Source organism: Pleurodeles waltl, chromosome 8 (genome assembly GCF_031143425.1).
Source record: "Pleurodeles waltl isolate 20211129_DDA chromosome 8, aPleWal1.hap1.20221129, whole genome shotgun sequence".
NCBI lineage: Eukaryota > Metazoa > Chordata > Amphibia > Caudata > Salamandridae > Pleurodeles > Pleurodeles waltl.
The window spans coordinates 16,278,930-16,300,468 of record NC_090447.1 but is presented as its reverse complement, the minus strand read 5'-3'; the positions used below and the strand labels follow the sequence as shown (position 1 = coordinate 16,300,468).

Here is a 21,539-nt window from a genome sequence, read left to right as displayed (position 1 = left end):
CATGTCCCCTAACGCCTGCCCATACCCAGGTGTTAAATAATGACGCTAAGGTTATTTAAGGCCCTCCTCCTCCGATGCGTGATTTTTGCACAGGAGGATAAATAAGGCAATGGGGCCTCTGAGTCATTTTTTGCCCGGGAACGCCTACCTTGCATCTCCTTGACACAAGGTAGGTTTACACGGTAAAAAAAAGTTAACTCCATAACTTTGCCGCTAGATGGGTCTAGCAACACAAAAGGATGATGGACGAATAAACAAAGTAGAATTATTCTGGAGTTTTTGTATCTGGCTGAAGTGTGGGTTGAGAACCCAATCTAACACATCGCCAAGAAAAAACAACTGGGCTTGGTCCCAGCTGTTTCTATAAAGACCTGCTGTTCAAACCCTTGTACTCTCCCATCAGGGTGATGCCATTGTCCTGTTTCTAGGACCACCCCATTTCAACACTGGGCCATCTTAAAGCATCCTAAATGATGCAGCATTTCTCAAAGGACTGAATATATGACACATCACTCCCCCCATGTTATCCAGCGGCTACTGGCAGACATGCAGTGAGGAGACACCTGAACACTATGAGCAGTTATGCATCATTAAAATGTTTTGTTGGACATCTTTTTATTACAAGATGTTATACACTGTGCTCACACAGAATATTAGCTGTGTCAATTGTTTTCATTCCATAATTAACATCATAACATCGTTGCCATAGCCATACATACCCTTCGGAGGCTTCAGTATATGAGGCAAAATATACTCCTCTTAGTTCTATAGAAAGTCAGTTGTGACATTTCTGTATTTGTTACCTTGTTACCTTTTGCAGTGTCTCAGATGTGACATTTTTATGCATACTGTAATGAACTCTTCACAGGATATCAGCTATGACACTTCAATACATACTGTTATGAACTATTCTTGCCCCTCACAGGATATCAGCTGTGGAACTCCTTTACATCCTGTAACAAACTGTTCCCTCGCCACACAGGATATTAGCTGTGACAGTTGTATAAGGACTGTAATTTCAGTCCTTACCCCTCACAGGATATCATCCGTGACACTTCTAGACATGCTGTAATAAACCGTTCTCACCCCTCACAGGATATCAATTGTGAGACTTCCATACATGCTGTAATGCACTGTTCTCACCCCTCACAGGATATCAGCTGTGACACCTCTATACACAGTTTATTGCACTGTTCTCACCCGTCACAGGATATCAGCCGTGACACCTCTATACATTCTGTAATAAATATCATATCATCCTTGATACATCATTGCTCTTCCTAGGCTTCATTACATGTAACAATATACTGTTCTTAGTCCTATAGGATACCAATTTTGACCCTTATGTATTTGTTACCTTGCTACCTTTTATAAGGTCTCAGATGTGACATTTTTATGATTAGCGCAATTCACTCTTCTTAGCAATCAGTACCTCAGTTTTTACCCTGTGATATATCGTTTCATGAATAGTTTCCGTCTATGATGACACTTCAATCAATAATTTAATATACATGGCTCAGACAACATCACTATTCAGACTTATCCACACAAGTCATACAGCAGTCACACTTTTCGCCATCTAAACCTTCATTGGTAAATCTGGTCACACTTCAGAATAAACTGTATAAACTCAGTCTTACCCCTGACAGGACACCTGCTTTGGCATGTTTTTTAGATTATTTTCAGATGGAATGAATCCTGAATGCACCACAAATACTCCACCAACTAGAATGTCTCCGTGTGTGGAGAGTGATGCCCGGGTGCCACCTTCTAAGCTACAGCTGGTTCTCTTGGACTGTACATCTGCTAGAGATATTAGGATGCATGCTATGTAGGTAGAGAGATCCATTACAGTGTAGGTGGGTTTCCTACAGGTGGATACAGCTCAAAAGAAGGAAGACCACGAAAGGTATTTGGGGTCTCTGGCTTAAGATGCTGTGACAGAACAGACGGTGCCTCAGTCCTCTAAGTAGCTCCCAGTTGCACAAACTTCTGATTCAACGATTCTTTCAGAACAGATAGAGGATCTGTTCAGAGGTTCCGAATTGTTTCAGATACATTATTTCTGGTTTCAGGTTTTATAGCATTTCATAGCATCTAGGGAGCCGGAGAATCAAATGGATCATTAAGTGCAGATGCTAATCTGGAAGAAGCCATCTCCCATGGTAGCCAATTCATTTCCTAGGAGCTAGATAATGACTACACTTCACATAACTGCTGGTACGTTAATAACAGGGCACCTCATTTTTTTATTTTGTGATGTTGCAACAATCTTTATTTTTCCAATGGGATGACACTGAAATATTCTGTTACCTACTTCAGAGCTGCTTACAGCGAAATCTGATGTATTTGCACAAATCCAACTATGGGATATTTTCTCATGCATTCATTAAGGGCAGCTAGCATGTGCTGCTTTGTTGAATACTTGAATGGACAGGCGACTGTGTACGAATATGCTGGAATGGAATGGTACAGCATCCAGTAGGGCGATCTGGTGAACTAGCCACACAGTGCCTGTTGGGTTGCGGTAGAACTGGTTTACGCTAGTTTCTTCTGACTACCATTATTTGAGCTGGGAAGAATGTGAGTCTGGAACTTATAGGGACAGGTTACAGGGCAGGCTGTCCTGGCAGTATGTTTTTGAGGAGACATACTCTCAGAAAAGAAGTCCAAGTTAGTTCCTGCCTTATAGTTACTTGAAAGAAATCTAACTTCTATGGTTTTGTATGAGTAAATTCATAACCTAACTAAAACATCCCTTTAACCCTTGTTTTGTTCAGACAGTTAGTTTTCTTTTGACAGCTAGCTTTCTGCTGAATTTGGTGTAGTTCTGTCCAGTGGTTCGGGATGTAGACGTGTTGACAGGTCCTATGGGAATTAACATGGGAAATGCAATATTTTTTTAGCCCCCTTTTTCTCAGCCCCCGCTTGATGGATCATCCCAAAACTTCCCATGTGCAAGAAGAATCACGGGGCCACTTTTTTTGAAGATTCGTCAAACAGTGCCAAAGATATAGGCAAGTCAAAAAATGTTTTTTCTATTGAAACATGGTCCCAACTATAACTACTTATTGGTGACCGCCAGTAGGTACTATCCATATCTATATCTTTATCTATATCTATATCTCTATATATATCTATGTATATGTATTGTGTATATATATATATATATATATATATTTACATATATATTGACTTTAAAAAAGGTTGCATTAACATTACAGGGATGTTATAGTTAGGTTCTGAATTTACTCGTACAAAACCTTCAAAAATTCAGCAGTTAGAGTTATTTCAAGTAACTATAACTTACAGCCTAAGGTAACTATAACTCGCACCCCCACTTGGCACAGTTTTTTTCTCAATCATTTTACTGAAAATATTACAGTGATATTATCAATGATGTAATCAAAGATGTCATGAGTGTTGCAATTTCGTCGGGCATGGCGAGGGAGCCATAGTTACCTTAGGCCGCAAGATATATTTACTTGAAATAACTCTAACTATAACTGCAGATTTTGTCTTGTTTTGTGTGATTAAATTCAGAACCTAACTATAATGTCCCTGTCACCTTTGGTCTTTTTAAGTGAATTTTGATGACTTTTTTAATGTAAAGTAACTTTCATTACTATACGTTAATTGAACCACCACCGCTCACGGCCTTCAGCTGTTCATGGAAGGGGTTGGCAAGGCCCAGCGGCCAACCCCCTATTACCACCCAACCCTGCTGTGCGTTGCAGTAGTTGGAATGATGTAGAATAATGAAAATGACGTTACATTTTTTAAAAACAGTCCATTTGGTCAACCACCCTAACCACCCAACCCCATGCTGGGCACAGATTTTGGCCGTGTGCAGGGGAAGTTGGCCTCAGGGCCTCTCTGTGTGGGATAATAGGTGTAAAAGTGTGTCTCTGGGTCTGGGTGGCTGTGGGAGTGTCTGTCTGGGTATGAGAGTGGGTGTCAGAGGATCAGTGTGGGTGTGTGAATGAGTGTAAGAGGGAGAACTTTTGACTGGTTAGTTAGTAAGTGCTACCTCATTGGGTGAATGCCAGTGTGAGGTGGGGGCTGTCTGGCCCACCTCCCTGGACGACTGAAGCCCTGGGACTCCATCCCCTAGGGACACTGCAATTCAATTGGGGGACATGACCCTTCTCCTATGGCCCACCTTGGCCCTGGGGACCCCATCCCCTGGGACCAGGCTTTGTTAAATGGAGGTGGGGGCCATGCAGCCCCATCCCCTGGCCGATTTTGCTTATGGGGACCCAATCCCCCAGGGCCCAGCCTTAACATTTTTGTTTTGCTTTTTTGGGGAGGGGGGATGCATGGCTCTCCTTCTCAATGGATTTCGGCCTCAGGGACACCATCCTCTGGGGCCCAGCTTTAACATTTTATTATTTGATTTTGGGGAAGGGGGCCACAAGCCCCCCCCCAGGGCTGATCTCAACCCCATGGACCACATCCCCTGTGGCATGGCCTTGATATTTTTTTTGGGGGGGACAGGGCCATTCAGCTCCCCTCCCTATACCGATTGCAGCCCTCGGGACCCCATCCCCAGGGCCCAGCCTTGTTATCCGTGAGTACTAGTTGGGACTGATGGGGGAGCCTGAAGTTACTCATGGTACCAACCAGCTCCCCTTGCTCCTGGGGGAGCCAGCATTGCTTTCACAGAGAGGGAGTTGCTAAACATGCAGCTCCCTGTCTGTGAGAGCAATTGTTTTTTGTGTTTCCCTCCCCACATGTCTGCAGGCAAGGTAACAGAGGAAACCTCCGCTCCCAGCAAGCGAGAGCTGTTTGAGAGCTGTTGATTGCTAGAACTGGAGCGTTTTCTCTAACTCGGCGGGAGATGTCAAAGCTCCCATCAAGTCAGAGCAAATGGCTACATCCCAGGTGGTGGTCTGCAATGGGGGGGATGTAAAGTCCCACCATGCATTCTATGTAAATTAAGCCTCTGGAGGTGGTGGACCCTGGGGCATAAAAAAACCTGCAGGGGGCCCATGCTCCCTCTCCTTTATTTTTCACATGCCCCCGGGACCTGGCCCTCCTGGGGGCTTTATTAAAACAAGCACTGGAACCCTCACTGTATTTTAAAAAAATGTGTGCCACAGATTCACCCCACGTAACTAACATTTTTTTATTTAAAGTGCTTTTTGCCGGGGGTGGGAGGGGATCCCTCTGGGACTCAAGCACCAGAGCTAAGGAGTCAGGTCGTCCTTACCCTGTCCCAAAGTGGTTTTGCACACAACTACATCCCAAACCGCTGGATGTGATTGCACAAATTTAGCTGAGAAGTAGCTTCTGGTCCGCAGATCAAGCTTTTTCTTATTTGGTGTAAATCCATTCGATAGTTTTTGAGATATTAAAGGAAAATCACATTTGTAGAACTAGGCAGAGCGTAAGCACAGATCTCATGGTGAGATCTGATTGGCTATCAGAACTTTAACCAAGAAGTCCTGGCAGCCATCTTGGGATCAATACACATGATAACTCCCATTGAAATGCAGTGGAGTGAAGCAGGTTTTCAGGGTCACAAAAAGGAGCATGCATAAAGGGTTATAACCCATATTAGTTACAATATAAACTATTTGTTGCTAGGACCATACTAATTTCAGGAATTCTGGTATGTTCTAAGGTGATTTTACCCTGCTGGAATTTAATGAATCACGTTTGAGAGAAAACTGTTTTCTCATGATTTTCCCATAGAGGTGATGCAAAGTGCTCCTGAAGCTACAAAGACAGCATATTTTCTGTAAATTCACACTATCCTTTTCAGCCATATCAGAAATTCTCAGTAAAACATGTACTTCCAGCAGCAGCAGCCTGTCAGTTTATTCCCCTGTGTTCTACTGCTGTCTCTGGCTGAGTTACTGTATAAGTATAAATGCACACAGACACCCACATGCACCACGCATACACCCGTTCACCTACACTTCCAGACACACGTTCACTCACACGCATCCATACATGTATTCACTCACACATACACACACGAATTCATACACGGATTCACTCACACATATTCACACGCATCCATTCATGCATTCACTCACACATCCAAACATGCATACCCACACGCATACACACTGACATGCAGACATGCACTCACTTCAACATTCATACACCCATTCACTCACATGCATACAACCATGCATTCACCACAACACTCACAGTCGCATTTTCACACACACACGCAGACACCACACACCCACATACAACTCCCCCCACCCTCCCACCCCCTCCCCTGTCAGATGCCCACCAGGCCATCTTAATTTAATGGTCATAATACAGGTGGCGGTGTCCCACTGGTGGGGCAATGCAGGTGGTAGCAACGCCAGATGCCACCATCCGCCAGTATGGCTACTGTCAGATATCCACCCTAAATGTGGCGGTAATCCGGCAGTAACCATATATGGCAGGCGGAAGACTGCCAGCACTGGTGGGCCAAAGACCACCAGTACTGGAGGTCTTCTGGCGCCCGTGGCTTTGGCGGTCTCGCTCAGAGACCGCCAAAGTCATAATGAGGGCCTATATCATTAAGGGAGTATGTTCTATTGGACAGAGTGATCATGCCATTATCAACAACAGCTAGAGCCTTTTCCAAGTTGTCCTTATCTATCTGCCTTAAATGCGTAGCTGCTTCATATGAGAAAGCTTACAGATCTCATTGTAAACTGCATATAGGAATCGTTAAGAGTGTGGCTTTCTAGGACCTAACAAGAAATCTGGTAAGTCTATGGTGGTCATTCTAACCCTGGCGGTAAAAACCGCCAGGGCGAATGACCGCGGTAGCACCGCCAACAGGCTGGCGGTGCACCGCTGGGCATTCTGACCGCGGCGGTTCAGCCGCGGCCAGAAACGGAAAGTCGGCGGTGTACCGCCGACTTTCCGCTGCCCTTGAGAATCCTCCATGGCGGCGGAGCGCGCTCCGCCGCCATGGGGATTCTGACACACCATACCGCCATCCTGTTCCTGGCGGGTCTCCCGCCAGGAACAGGATGGCGGTATGGGGTGCCGCGGGGCCCCTGGGGGCCCCTGCAGTGCCCATGCCAGTGGCATGGGCACCGCAGGGGCCCCCGTAAGAGGGCCCCACTTTGTATTTCAGTGTCTGCATTGCAGACACTGAAATACGCGACGGGTGCCACTGCACCCGTCGCACCTTCCCACTCCGCCGGCTCAATTCTGAGCCGGCGTCCTCGTGGGAAGGCTGTTTCCCACTGGGCTGGCGGGCGGCCTTTTGGCGGTCGCCCGCCAGCTCGGTGGGAAACCCAGAATGACTGCCGCGGTCTTTCGACCGCGGTACGGTCTTCTGGCGGTTCCCGCTTGGCTCGCCAACATTAGAATCAGGGCCTATGTCTTCAGATAGGGTATTAAGATGTTCTTTAACTACTGCTAAGGTGTTAGTTGGTAACCATTGCTGGTGCAGTTTACCCAAACTACATGTTGTAACTATGCCTAAGTGTTGACCTGAAACAAAGTGAGGGTTCGGTTGGCTAATCTTGAAACCCCCTGAAGAATTAACAACACATATCTATTGGTCACAATAACCACCCGCCGGGACTAGAATGTGAAGAATTATAGGTTCCAGCCTGAACCTTTGCATCTAATTCTTCCTCTGTGATGTTTATGAAGGACTGCCAATTGGTGAATTTTGCCAGTGTTTGGATAATAGGCACATTAATTTCCTTCAATTTTCCCAATCCTAGACAGGATGTCTGTTAAATTGTGTCATTTAAAAAGATAATTTAAACAGGAATAAGACATGTTCTAAATAAAGCTTTCCTATCCTGAATTTGCCAATCTTTTTTTATTATTTTGATAACATTAGTATGAATACATTACGATACATCGATAATAAACAAAAGATAAACACTGATAAACAAAGGATAACAGATCGCGAGTCCCATCTGTTGGTGTCCATAACTGACAAGGAAAGACATTTTTACTCAAGATATGTCTTATTCGAGATAATCCGGGTAACCACAATGCACTCTTTTTCTTCTTTGTGTTTATCCACACAATAATAAAAGAGAGAAAGAGAAGAGATACAAGGAGAGAAAATATAAAAAGAATGGCAGATGGCAAGGATGGCAATGTTGAGGTCTACCATCCGAACAGGGTAATAGGTGGAGGAGGGGAAAAGAGACAAAGAGTGAGCGCAAGCTTTGGACCGGACAGGGGAGCGAAGTCATCTATAAGCCCCTTAAGAAAATTTCTATCGCCGTTTTGGATCCCGGTCGAGTATAAGTCCATGGTGTCAGTGAGCAGCAATCTGCCAGCCTCTAGACAAGGTCACCCCATTAGTAAGCGTCAACATGTACAAAAGGCTCTACGGGTGTTTTGCTAGTGCTATCTGCCACCTGGCAGAGCCAGTCATGTAGGCTATGTACAGGAGTAGGGGGGAGAAGGATCCTAACACTCCCCTAATAGAGGGGGCCTACAAAAGTCTGCGTAGAAAGAGATAAATGGAGTTTCCCCAACCAATACAGAAGTGGTTGGAAGAAAAAAAGAAGAATAGAAGGGACAGGCGAAAAGGACGAGAGGGGGTGATGATGGGGAGATCAGGAAGAGGAAGGGGAGCTAAAGGTGGGGACAATCTCCAGGAAAAGGAGGAAAGGGAGAGAAAGAGAGAAGAGTAAAGAACGGAAAGGGGGTGGGAAAGGGAGAGGGGACACACAGGATTGGGAAAAGAAAGAGAGAGAGAGGGATACCGGGATGAGAAAGAAAAAGGAAAAGGGGGTGGAGGGGGAGGGGGAGGGGGGGATGGCAGGCGTAAGTTGTTAGCTGAAGAACGGCAATGACTAAGACATGACTAGAACATCTGACAGGAAGGGGGCCTATACCTGAGTAGATATGGCTACCTTATCTTGAAGATTATAGATGATTCTTTTGTGCTGAGCTACATTAATCATCGCCACTATCCATTCCTCAGGCGTGGGCAGGGTAACAGATTTCCAACACTGCAAGATACACACTTTCGCTGTTGCCAGAGCTGTGTGTAATAGTCTTTTTTGCGGTCGCATCAGGGCTGGAAGAGGAGCCGTGTCATTTAACATAATAAGGGAAAGAGGGAAGGGGGATGGTAGAGACATGGAATCCGACAGAGTGTCCTCCACAGCCTTCCACAGAGGGCAGACCGACGGACAACCACTGAGTACATGGATCAGATCGTGTGCGGAAGAAGGCCAGCTCTGTGCAATTTCGCCGGGGTCCAGTACCAACTATGTGGTGTTTGGGAAAGATAGAATTTTAGACGTGCCTCTATCCAGCGCATCCACCATGTCTGCCCAGTCCTCCGTGTCAAAGACTTGGTGGAGGCGAGCTTGCCACTGTAAATGCAAGTTATCGAGTACTGGGTGCGACTGAAGATGACCTGTAATGAGTCCGTACAGGCCAGCCATAACCCCCTTGTGTTTCCCCCATGTCTTCATATACGCTATACGCTACGATGGGTGAGGGCTGTAGACCTCGTTGGATAACCTCCGTGTGTCGGCCCATGCAGTGTTGGAGCTGGAGGTATCTCCACTCCTGTTTGGGGTGGAGGTGAAATTCCTCTTGTAGCTTGGCAAAGTGTTTGAGCCTATCTCCTTCCAACACCTGCGCTAGATGGTCTATCCCAGCATCTCTCCATTCTGACCAGTTAAGGGGCTTTCCTCCTACGGGCAAACTATCATTGTGCCATAAGGGGGGCTGGGTGTCGAGGAAGGGGTGCACCCCTAGGAGACGGTGAGCTCTTCGCCATGCTGCACGCATTGCCTTCAGTATCAGGTTCAAATCATAATTGGGTACAGGGGTCCTTCAATAGAACCCATCAAGGCCTCCAGCATGGGTGAGGATCTCTGTCTCTACTGGGACCCATAGCGGTGGTTCCGCGGGACCGGGCAGGGTGGCTACTAATGGGGACAGGTGGAGGTATGGGCATAATGCTCCACTGAGGGGAGCTCCATTCCAGCATGAGATCTGCATGCTATGAGTTTGGTTGGCGCCAGCCGAGGGTGCATAGTAACCCACACGAAGGACCTGATTGCAGCGTCGATCGAACGCAGCGTGAGGAGAGGGATCTGAAGGGTTAGGAGTCCTAGGATATAGGTGAATCGTGGCACCGTGACCATTCACACTGCCTGTAACCTGCCCACATGAAAAGGCCTAGCTGGGACCATTTATTGAAGTCCAGTCGCATACGTGTTAAAAGGGGATCTAAATTGTCTGCTGCCATTCGCTCCAGGCCACGGTTGACTAAGACTCCTAAATATTCAAAGTGCTTCGGGGTCCATCGAAATGGGAGTCCGATGAGCGCTGCTTTAGTCGTCAGCCATGAAAGAGGGAGGGCCTCACTTTTGTCCCAGTTTACCCGTTACCCGGACAGGGGAGCGAAGTCATCTATAATCCCCATTTAAGTGGGCAAGGAGCGCTCGAGGTCAGTGAGTGTAAGCAGAATGTCTTCCGCGTACAGATAAAGCTTGGAAGTAACTCCTGGAAGGGGGATACCTGACACCAGTGGAGAGGCATGGATGGCAGCCGCCAGCGGCTCTAGCGCCAGAAGGAACAGAAGGGGGGATAGAGGGCATCCCTGTCGGGTTCCTCTGCAAACAGGGAAGGGATCCGAGAGGAAACACCCACAATTAACCCGCGCCGTAGGGTGTTCATACAGCAAGCAGATTTTGGGTGAATTTGCCAATCTTGTGTTCCCCATATACGTTTTACATCAATAGTGTTCTTCCACTATTGGTATCCTTCAACTGCAAGTCGGGAAACAAAGGAATCTGAATAGATCAATTTAGTGTTTGTTAGCAAAATTTTAGCAATTGTGATAACTTGAAGTAGTATTATTCTGCATTTTTAATGTCATTCCCTGAAAAGTATGTGAAATGTATCTGAATAATGCTTTGGGCTTCCCACAGGTTGAGTTGAACAGTGTTCCCACTATTTGTAATTAAATACTGATCTACGTCTTGTTGCTCTGTGCAGGTGGTAATGTCCCCAATTATTACAAAAGAGCATTTCCCCATAATTCTTTGTGTTAACGTACAGATCATCACTTTTAAATACAGTATAATCCTACGATTCAGCAAGCATGGAATCAAGCATTGAATCAACTATTTGAACATCGCAGTCATCAGAAACAACACCAGGTGTAATTACATCAGTCACTGATATTTTGAAAACATATGGAATTTGAATGACCTCAGTAGGCCATATTGAACGTAACTTTGTTACAAACAATACCATCTGGAATTGGTAGTGCTGAAATGTTCACAATGGACAAGTATCTTCAGACTTTAAGTGAGGAAAGATATGGAGTTAGGACTTCATCTGCTGGCTTGACAGAAGTGCGTTCAGGATGATAATGACCATTTATCAAGAGAAAAAAAACAGTCACTAAACCAATCCATAAAAGAAAGATAAGCAATGTCAGAAATATCAACAAATAATTCCATTGATAAATGAAATAGTTATGTTTAAGCCATATATGCAGCTTACATATCTCTGAAATAGTTTCAGCTGCAGGTGCTGATGAAGTAGAAGAAAAGTCATCAAGGTTGATGAAATAACCGGAAGCAGTCTCTGCAAACACAGGAGCAGGTGCATTATTGGTGGATGGTTGCAATTCACGTGGGGGTTCATAGTAGATGATATTGTCTGTTTGGGTTGAGTTGGACTAGAAGATAGACACATCTAGGACAACTGTTGTCAGTGAAGTGGTAACAGGAATCAGCAAAAGCTAATTTTCTGCCCTCCCTAAGCTCAAGGAGGCATTCGTAGCATTGTTGTATATGCTTGTGTAGTCAGAAGTGTTGTTGTTTCTTCTTTGAAGAGGTATGTCCTGTTGGGTAGTGAGAGAAGACCGGGAACTAACCAAGGAACCTCTGAGTCTATTGTGCAGGATCGGCTACATAATGTAGTTTGATGTTGTCAAAGGAGTCAAATCTGTTTGTGTTGGAACAAGGCAGCGGTGGTAGGATGACAGTTCTGGTACCTTGTATTCCCAGGACTTGGACTGGTGCTCTGTAGGATGGGCCAAATTCCTTCTTCACAGCAATCTTCTCATGAACCAGCTGTCCAACTTTAGAAATCCAGCCTGTAGAAGTTGTTGGGAAATCCGTTATTCCTAAGGTGGTAGCACTGGCGGATGAATTATCATCAGGAAATTGCTGAAGCTCCTGTAAGACAGTGAGACTTTCATTTATGTCAAAAGGTGTATCTTCTGGCACCAAACCAGGGCCATCTAGATCTGGGACATACATAGTGATCCCAAAGAGAACCTTGTAAGGAGTGCGTCCTCCCAAGGACCGTCTTGGTATATTATTCAGTGCTCTCTGGACTGCATATAAGTGATGAAGCCAACTGCGGCCAGAGCCTAATATTCTAGCTGTTAAGGACTGCTTTAGATCTCTATTCCTACTCTTCCTAACCAAATGACCCTCTGGATGGTAGGGTGAGGAGTAATGGAGTAATGGAGTTCAACACCCATCTACCTCATGGTGTCCTTAATGCCTTAGAGGCAAAGGCAGAGCCCTGATCCAAATTGAATGCTGCAGCCGCATATGTACCGATAAAGATCAGCATGTCTTTTATAAGAGTCCATGCGTCAGATGACCACTGAGGCCATACCCACAGGAATCTGGAACAAGAATCCACAGTGACCAAGATGTATTTGTATGCACCATCAGGTTGAAGGGGACTACAATAGTCATGGTACACACATTGTAGTGGCCTGTTGGACACTGAGATGGATGTCTGCGGTGGGCGTTTGATATTTGAGCCCTTTATCTGCTGGCAAATGTCACAACAAAGAACATATTGCTTGGTCTGTTTATAAAGGCCTGGCCACCGGAAGTGTTTCTGTAACAGTGCTATTGTGGCCGAAACAGCAGCATGTGCAGAGGTGACACCTTTAAGCGCTGCTTTGATTAGATTTAATCTCTGGTCTTGGTTGGGGATCACTCAATCGCCAATCACAGGAATTGCTGCAAAGGCAACATTCTGTGCACTGATGTGATATGAACATTTTGTAGGGCATGCTTCTGGGAGAGGCTTGCCTTCAGCCGAAGCTTTCACAGCAGCCAGTATTGCATTACCCACTCTCATCAGGGAACGAGTCACTGCAGCAATAGAAGCCGTAGCTACTGCGGGTTTGGCTGCTTCATCAACAAAGGTTTTGCCAATAACGTGTGCTCCTACACGTTGGTGGCCCAAGGTATGGACTACTTCAGTATTAGGTAGCTTATCCTTAAGATCAGCTACCCTCCCCCACAGATTTCTGTATTTTATGGTGTTGCTCGTTGAGTCTCTGACCCCGTTTAATTGCCAATGATTAAGGTAATCATTGTAAGACTGGACACAGTAGTACGAATCACAGACAATCAATGTGAGTTGTCCTGGATTGTATGTGCTATCGCTAGGATAAGGGTTTTAAGTTTAGCCGGCTGAGCTGTGCCGGCCCCCAGGATCAGCGTGGAATTTTCCATCCTTCATCACTCCGCTTACGGCTGCACAAGGAGCAGAGTGCTGATGTTTAGTACCTACAGCTGTTTCTGCTGAACCATCAGTGTAAATGACAGTGTGGTATCTGCTAAGTGGCAAGATATCAAGTGGTGAGGAGTAGTCCCGTTCGTATTGGAGAAATTCTTGCGTTTGAAGTTTTGGATCAAAGATGTAATCAACATTGGTGGTAATCAGAGAAGTTGCTCATTGACTCAAACATTGATGTAATGCTTTAGCATTAAGAACGCCAGCTTTGGTGACAGCCTCCAAGGCTGGCACTGGGGTAAAAACAATAATGCGTTTCTCTTGGGCAAGAGGCCCCTCCTTGATGACAGCTATCTGTACAGCAGTTAGAATTTTTTCTGTGGGTGCAAAGTGTTGTTCTGCATAAGATATAAATGTGATTTATTTGCTATGGGCATTGTGTCGCCTTCATTAAAGGACACATAAGTGAACCTAATGGCACCAGCAATTCTTCTGATAACCAAGTGTGTTTTGTTGACATGGCTGTGTAAGTGTTTTGCTTCTAGCATGTCCTGTTGCAGTCCTCTATGGATAGGTGTGTGTCCTGTTCAGAATGGGCCAATGGCCAGTCCAAAGTACAAAAGGGCCACGTGGCCACAGGGCACAGTCCAAGGCCCAACTTGACTCCTGACAACTACCGGAATCCACTGTTCACAAGCATCATGTTGGAAATGGGCAGGCATCTCAGGGGAAAGGGGGCAGGGGTGGGGGGGGAAGGCCACAGTCTCTGAAGTGGGGAACTTGCCTACTGGTTGTGGAGGGAGCTCTGTGCCCATTAGTCTTTGCTGGGGAGTGCAAGGCCACAGTCTCTGAAGTGGGAAACTTGCCCACTGGTTCCGGAGGGGGCTACTTGTACAACAGTCCCTGGAGGGTAGCCAACATGCCCTCTGCTGGAGGTGAGGGCTGCTGTGTCTCTGCTGGAGGTGGAGGCTCCTTGCCCTCTGCTGTTGGAGTGGGCCTCTTGTCTTTCATTGGTGGTTGAGTTGCCTCTTGTCTTTCATTGGTGGTTGAGTGGGAACCTTCACTTTCCTTGGTGGTTGAGTGGGAACCTTCACTTTCATTGGTGGTTGAATGGGAACCTTCACTTTCATTTGTGGTTGGGTGGGAACCTTCACTTTCATTTGTGGTTGGGTGGGAACCTTCACTTTCATTGGTGGTTGAGTGGGAACCTTCACTTTCTTTGCTGATGGAGGGGGATCCACGTGTCCCCTCTTGTGACGGGTTCCCTTGGGCTTAGACATGTCACTTGTGTCCTTGCCTCCAGGACTAGGAGGTGCCTCAACTGTCCCCATCTCACTTCCCTTGCTTTTCACCACCCTAGTCCTCCCTTTCTAATCCAGAGGTGTGCTCTCAGTAGGAGTGACAGCCGTGACACTCTGGGGCCCCTTTGTGCCAGAAGCTGATGATTTGATGGGAGCAGTGGCAGACTGTTGGGACCCTGCTCCTACGGGCAGGACGGGGGGTAGAGGGGAAGGGAAGAGGTCAAGACGTGCAAGGAAAATCTTCATAGGGGCGTTGGGATGGGATGTGGGAGGAGGGATGGGAGTGGAGGTTGAGGGAGCGGTTGTTGGAGGTGTACGTCTGCTGGACCTGGGTGCAGGTGCATGGACAGTGTGCATGTGTGAGTTGGATGGCTGTTGGGTGACTGTGTGCGTGCGTTTGTGTCTCTTAGGAGGGGGGCAGACAGGGTGGGAGAGGACAAAGCGGATGTGTGGATGGATGATGTGGAGGTGTCTGCAAGTAAGGTGTGGGTGCTGCATGATGTGGCGATGGTGGTGTGGCTGTTGATGCAGTGCATGCAGACGTGAGTGTGAATGACACTGTGAGGGAGGAGGGGGAGTCAGTGGAGGCACTGGATGTGGTTGTATGTGCAACTGTCTGTTGTTTGTGTGAGGGCATGTGGCCTGAAGTGTGCTGCCTGTGCTACTTCTGTGTAATGTTTTGTGTGCATGCTTGTCTGTATATGTGCCTTGGATGGGTTGGGATTGAGGAGACTGGGACCGGGAAGTGGTAGCTGAAGGGGGGGCGGTAGGAACAGAGACACTGGCTGTCCTCAGAGAAGAGGTCAGAACCTGAAATGATCCCTGTAGGGCTGCCAACCCACCGTGGATGCCCTCCAGATATGCATTGGTTGCCCCTGGATGGCATTCACAATGGTTGACTGCCCTACAGAGATGGATCTCAGGAGGTAAATAGCCTCCTCACTGAGGGCAGCAGGGCTTACTGGGGCAGGGCCTGAGGTGCTTGGGGCGAAGGAGATGCCCACCCTCCTAAGTGAGCGGACATGGGCAACTCGGTGGGGGACTACTGGGAGGGCGGTGCTGGTATGGGGTGGCGGCTGTACCTGTAGCTGGAGTGGTTCCAGAGGTGTCCGCCACCACCAGGGAGCTTCCATCAGAGCAGGTATCTGTGTCAGAATTGTCACCTCCTGTCTCTGCTGTGGTGCTCCCCTTGCCCTCCGTCCCACTGGTCCTCTCGGCATCGGTGGACTCTGCCTCCTGGGTCCTTTGGGATGCAGCTCCCTCAGTTGCCGGTGCCCCTGCTCCTCCGCCAGATGATGCAAATGCACATAAGAACAGGATGACAAAACAAAAAGTGGGGGGTGAAGAGATAAAGAATACACTTGGTCAATAGCTGCACAAACAACACCGTTGGCGTACACAGCACCCTCAACACAGGGAACAGGCCTACGCAATATGCATTGCCCTACCAGAGAAATTGTTAGCGGCGAAGGCATGGAGAGGGGCACACACCGCCAAATGCAGCACACCTGGGACCCACGCAGCCCTGACCAGTAGTGGATGCCTATGAGCTAGGTTGCAAGATTTTCCCTTCTGAACCCTAGCCACCAGGGGACCTAAGCTGCAATGTCAAGATTGGCCTAGGGGCACTCACTTACATACACCCCGCACATCCCTCACTCTACCATGCATAAGTTGAAATGATGGGCACTGTACTCAGCCCCTTGTGGCTGCTGTGAAGCCATCAAGTGCCCATCCAGCTCAGTATAGGCCACCGCCAGTATGCAGGCCATCGGGGGGGTCAGGGTTCGATGGGCACCCCTTCCTCGTTGGGGTGCCATCCCCAGCTGGGCCTCCGCCGTCTTCCATGCTCAGCGTTGAAGCTCCTCCCACCGTTTCTGACAGTGGGTGCTCCACCTGCCATAGACCCCCAGGGTCACCTCCTTGGCAATGGCATGCATATACCCTTCTTTTGATGGGCGCTGACCTGCAGAGGCAATACACACAGGAAAATAGAATTGGACAAACAATCCTGCCTGTTACACATATGGCCCACCATATCCGTTTCCATCACCATTTACACACACATGGCCCAGCACAGAACCTTTACACCGCCCAGAGGACATCCACCCACCCCCCTTACACGAGGCCTTCACACACACAACTCCATGCATTCATGCCACATGCATCTTGCTCACAGTGTACTCACCTGTTGATATGGAGGCCCATACAGCGGTCCCTTCAGGGGTAGGACCCCATCCACCAGTCTCTCCAACTCCTCCAAAGTGAAGGCTGGGGCCCTTTCCCCAGTCACACGGGCCATGGTAGGTTCCAAACACAGGCCGCAGCAGCACATACAGTGTAGGTCCCCTCCTATGGAAGGTCAGGTAGCAAGTGAGGAATCAGATAGAAAATGGTGGTCACGTCCGCGGCGGTGCATACCGTCACCGCCTGCGTAGATCACCATTGGCCACTGTACCCCATAGGGCCCAATGTTAGCCAATGAGGAGCTGCACGGCGATTCCCAACCGGCTCCCGCAACGGGGCACAATGTCAGTGGAATTACCTCACTTCTACCTGTCCCTCCACACAGGACAGGAGGATGCCATTTCAGAGGGGGGCAGGTCCTGGAATAATGCTGCGTCACATGATATATTAGGACACACTGGGCACATCACAATGACCCACTACATGTTTACAGGATGCAAAGTTCTGTTGTAGCTCCATTGTTCAGTTTGTGACAGTCTCCTCACTCTTGCGTCCCTTATATTGCTACCGCTGTGGATGAATAGGAGATGGAGACGTACCCCTGTGTACAGACCCCTTGTGGACTTGGCAACACTGGAGGACAGGCACATTAGCCTCACCTATAGACTTGACAGGGCCACAATCAGAGAGCTGTGTGCCCAATTGGAGCCTGACCTGATATCTGCTGTCCGTCACCCCACTGGGATCCCCCCTCTTGTGCAAGTGCTATCTCTACTCCATTTCCTGGCAACTGGTTCTTTCCAAGTGACAGTGAGCTTGGCAGCAGGAATGTCACAGCCAATGTTCTCAATCGTGCTGGCAAGAGTGCTGTCTGCCTTGATTAAACACATGTGCAGCTACATTGTTTTCCCCAGGTTGAAGATTTGGCCACAGTGAAGGCTGAGTTCTATGCAATAGGACATATCCCCAGCATAATTGGGGCAATTGATGGAACACATATTGCATTTGTCCCCCTGCCACCAGAATGGACAGGTTTTCAGGAATCGTAAGAGTTTCCACTCTATGAATGTACAAATGGTGTGCCTTGCAGACCAGAACATCTCCCACGTCAGTGCTAAGTATCCTGGTTTGGTGCATGAGGCCTTTGTCCTGAGGAAAAGCAGCATCTCAATGTGATGGGACAACTAAAGAGGCACAGGGTGTGGCTAATAGGTGAGCCCTGGTTCCCACCCAGTATATGTTGGTGTGTGCTTATAGTGTGGACCATATGGGTTAGTGTGTGGCTAAATGTTGTCCCTCAATATTTGCAAGTGGCTCTAGTTACTTAAACCTATCATGCCAGGACAAGGGCAGAAGAACATTATAATGAGGCCCATGGGCGAACCAGAAGGATAATGGAAAGGACCTTTAGCATCCTGAAGGCCAGGTTCCGGTGCCTCCATCTAACAGATTGATCCCTGTGCTACTCACCCAGTGGTGGCACGCTGCAGTTTGCATAACCTGGCCCTCAGACGCCATGTCCCATTCCTGCAGGAGGAGGAGACTGGAGATGCCCGTGTGGCAGCAGCAGTAGACCCTGTGGACAGTGAGGATGATGAGGCAGAGGGTGAGGATAAGGACAACAGAACATCTGTGATCCAACAATACTTCCAATGACACACAGGTAGGACAGTGTTACTTCACATTTCAATTACATTTGTTTGAATTTGTGTGGCAATGGCATGCTGGTATTTCCCAATTCTATGCCCACTTACTGTTCCCTCTGGAATTTCATATTGCAGATGTTGGTGACCTGACATATACTCCTGGTGTGATTACTACAGCCACCTACAGGTCATTAATCTATGCTCATTTTCTGTACAGTTGATTTGCAATGTTTGTACCTGTTTCAATGAATACATATTTGATATACATGACATGCTCCAAGGTTCTTTTTTTTCAAAGGGTGTTTATTGAAGTGCTAAAATATGGAGGGGCAAGTGCAATGGGATGGGGCGATGATGGAGGATCCAGGGTATTGTTCCAGTCTATTTGTAGCACAGGTGCAGTGTCCAAGGGGGGCATAGGAAGGAGAGCAATGGCAGTTCAAGGTGGACAGTGTGACTGAGTGGGACACAAGGGTGACAATCAGGAGAGTCTCATTTCCCCGTGGGGATCTTGGCAAGTGTCTCTGGCTTCTGTTTGGATCACAGGGAACGTCTGCGGGGTGGTTCACCTTCTGTAGGGGTAGGGGTACTGGTGGCCTCTGAGTCCTGTGGCTAGGCCTCCTGGCCACTACCGGCAGCAGAAGTTGAAAGCTGTTCAAATGTCTGACTAGTGGCAGGGGCCCGCTGGTGTGAGACTACCTCCCTCATAATGATGGCCATGTCTGCCAGCACCCCTGCTTTGGATATCAGGCTGTTTTTGATGGCCTGCAAGTCCTCCCTGATCCCCTGGTACTGCTCCTCCTGCAGCCGCCTATTCTCCTGCATGTTGTCCAGGATTTGCCCCATCATGTCCTGGGAATGTTGATAAGCTCCCAGGATCTCTGCATGTGCCTCCTGGTGGGTCGGTTCACTGGGCCTGTCCTCTCCCTGGCGCACTGCACTCCTCCAAGTGTCCCTGTTGGCCTGTGCCTCTGTCCCCTAAACGGTGTGTCTACTGCCACCGACCCCAGGTCCCTGATTGTCTTGGGTATGAGGTGTACCCTTGGGTCCCTGTAGAGTTGGACACACTGCTGATTGACGTGTCCTGGGGACAGAGGTGTGTGCTGTGGTGGTGTTTCCTGATGGGGGAGGCTCTGTGGGGGGGTGTGAATGGGCGTGGGTAACTGGCTGTCCAGTGTTCCCTGATGGGCCAGTTAGGTCATCCAGATCCTGAAGACCAGAGTTGCTGTCATCACTGTGGGCCTCTTCAGTGGATAGTGCTGGCACCTCCTCTCCAGTGACATTGGCTGGGGTAGCTGTGGGGGATGTAAATGATGTGTTATGGTTTCTGTGTCTGACATATTGTGCACCCGTGGCTTGTCCTCTTTGGTTGGATTTGCCTTGGCAGCTTTCACTTGTGTACGTTGGTGTATGGTGGGATAGTTAGTTCTCTATAGTGTGCATGCTTTAGTGATGAGTGTCCATGCAAGGCTGTGAGTGGTGTCCATGCATTGGGAGAGCGTGCAGGGCTTGGCATTGGGATGAGTGAGATGTTAAGGTGGGGTGTGTGGGAAGTGGTGGAGTGATGGGAGTGAGATTGAGGGTAAGGGTATGTGATGGCATGCAGGTAGGGGGATAACAGTAAACACCCTCAAGACCGCCGAACACCTTCACTTCCGGATCCACACCGATCCCAACACAACTCTCAGAGGAACGCTCATCTACCGACCACCTGGACCACGAGCACTCTTCAGTGACTCCATCGCCAACCTCACGAGCACCCACGCGCTCACCTCTACGGACTACATCCTCCTTGGAGACCTCAATTTCCACCTGGAGAACAACAACGATGCCAACACCACATCTCTGATCAACAACCTCTCCAACCTCGGCCTCGGACAACTGGTCAACACACCCACCCACATCGCCGGCCACACGCTTGATCCGATCTTCTCCGCAAGCAACCACGTCACTGTTAACCACACCACCGAACTTCACTGGACCGACCACCACTGCATCCACTTCACTTTCAAGAAGCACATCGAACACCACCGCACCCAACCACCACCACACCGTCGCTGGAGAAAAGTCACCGAAGACCAGCTGACCAGCACCCTCACCCAGAACCCGCCCACCGACTCCACCAACTCAGACACCGCCGCCCTCAACCTACATCAGTGGATCAACGACTGCGCCAACACCCTCGCACCACTCAAGAGATTCACTGACAACCAAGAAAGAAAAAAAGCCGCCTGGCTCACTGACGAACTCCTCACCTCCAAACGCGCCTTACAGAAACTAAAGAAGAAATGGCTCCTCGAACACACACCCAACAGCCATGCAGCCCACAAGGAGGCCACCCGAAAACACCACCAGTCAATCAGACTCGCCAAACACTCCCACTTCACAGAACGCCTGAACAACAACGCACACAACAGCAAAGAACTCTTCTGCATTGTGAAAGAGCTCTCCAACCCCAGCGCCAACGTCAACGACATCCCACCATCCCAAGAACTCTGCGACGCCCTGTCCACCTTCTTCTATCAGAAGATCACCGACATCCACGACAGCCTCAACACCACGCCTCCGCCAGACCCCACCCCCTTCAGCTCCACCTGCACCAACCGCCTGACCGCCTGGACCCACGTAGACGACACTGAAACTCGCAAGATCATGAACTCCATCCACTTAGGATCCCCCTCAGACCCATGTCCCCACCACGTTTACAACAAAGCCGACTCTACCATTGCCCCCCAACTTCGAAAGATCATCAACGTATCCTTCGAAACCGCTACTTTCCGGAAAGCTGGAAGCACGCCGAAATCCACGCCCTCCTCAAGAAACCCAAGGCAGACCCCAACGACCTCAAAAACTTCCGTCCGATCTCCCTCCTCCCCTTCCCGGCGAAGGTCACCGAGAAGATCGTCAACCCTCAGCTCACCCACCACCTCGAGGACAACTTCAT

At 48.4% G+C, this 21,539-nt stretch overlaps 1 protein-coding gene across 1 annotated transcript in view; it reads right to left on the bottom strand.

The window, feature by feature from the left end:
* Positions 1-19,441, bottom strand: part of LOC138249296 (extracellular calcium-sensing receptor-like) — a 63,848-nt gene extending 44,407 nt beyond the window's left edge. The window contains exons 1-3 of the mRNA XM_069203253.1: positions 19,295-19,441; positions 12,027-12,152; positions 11,473-11,650 (exon numbers count right to left, since the gene is read on the bottom strand). Coding sequence (XP_069059354.1) covers positions 11,473-11,650; positions 12,027-12,152; positions 19,295-19,441 — 451 coding nt within the window. The remainder of the gene's footprint in view (positions 1-11,472; positions 11,651-12,026; positions 12,153-19,294) is intronic.
* Between the last annotated feature and the right edge of the window lie 2,098 nt (positions 19,442-21,539).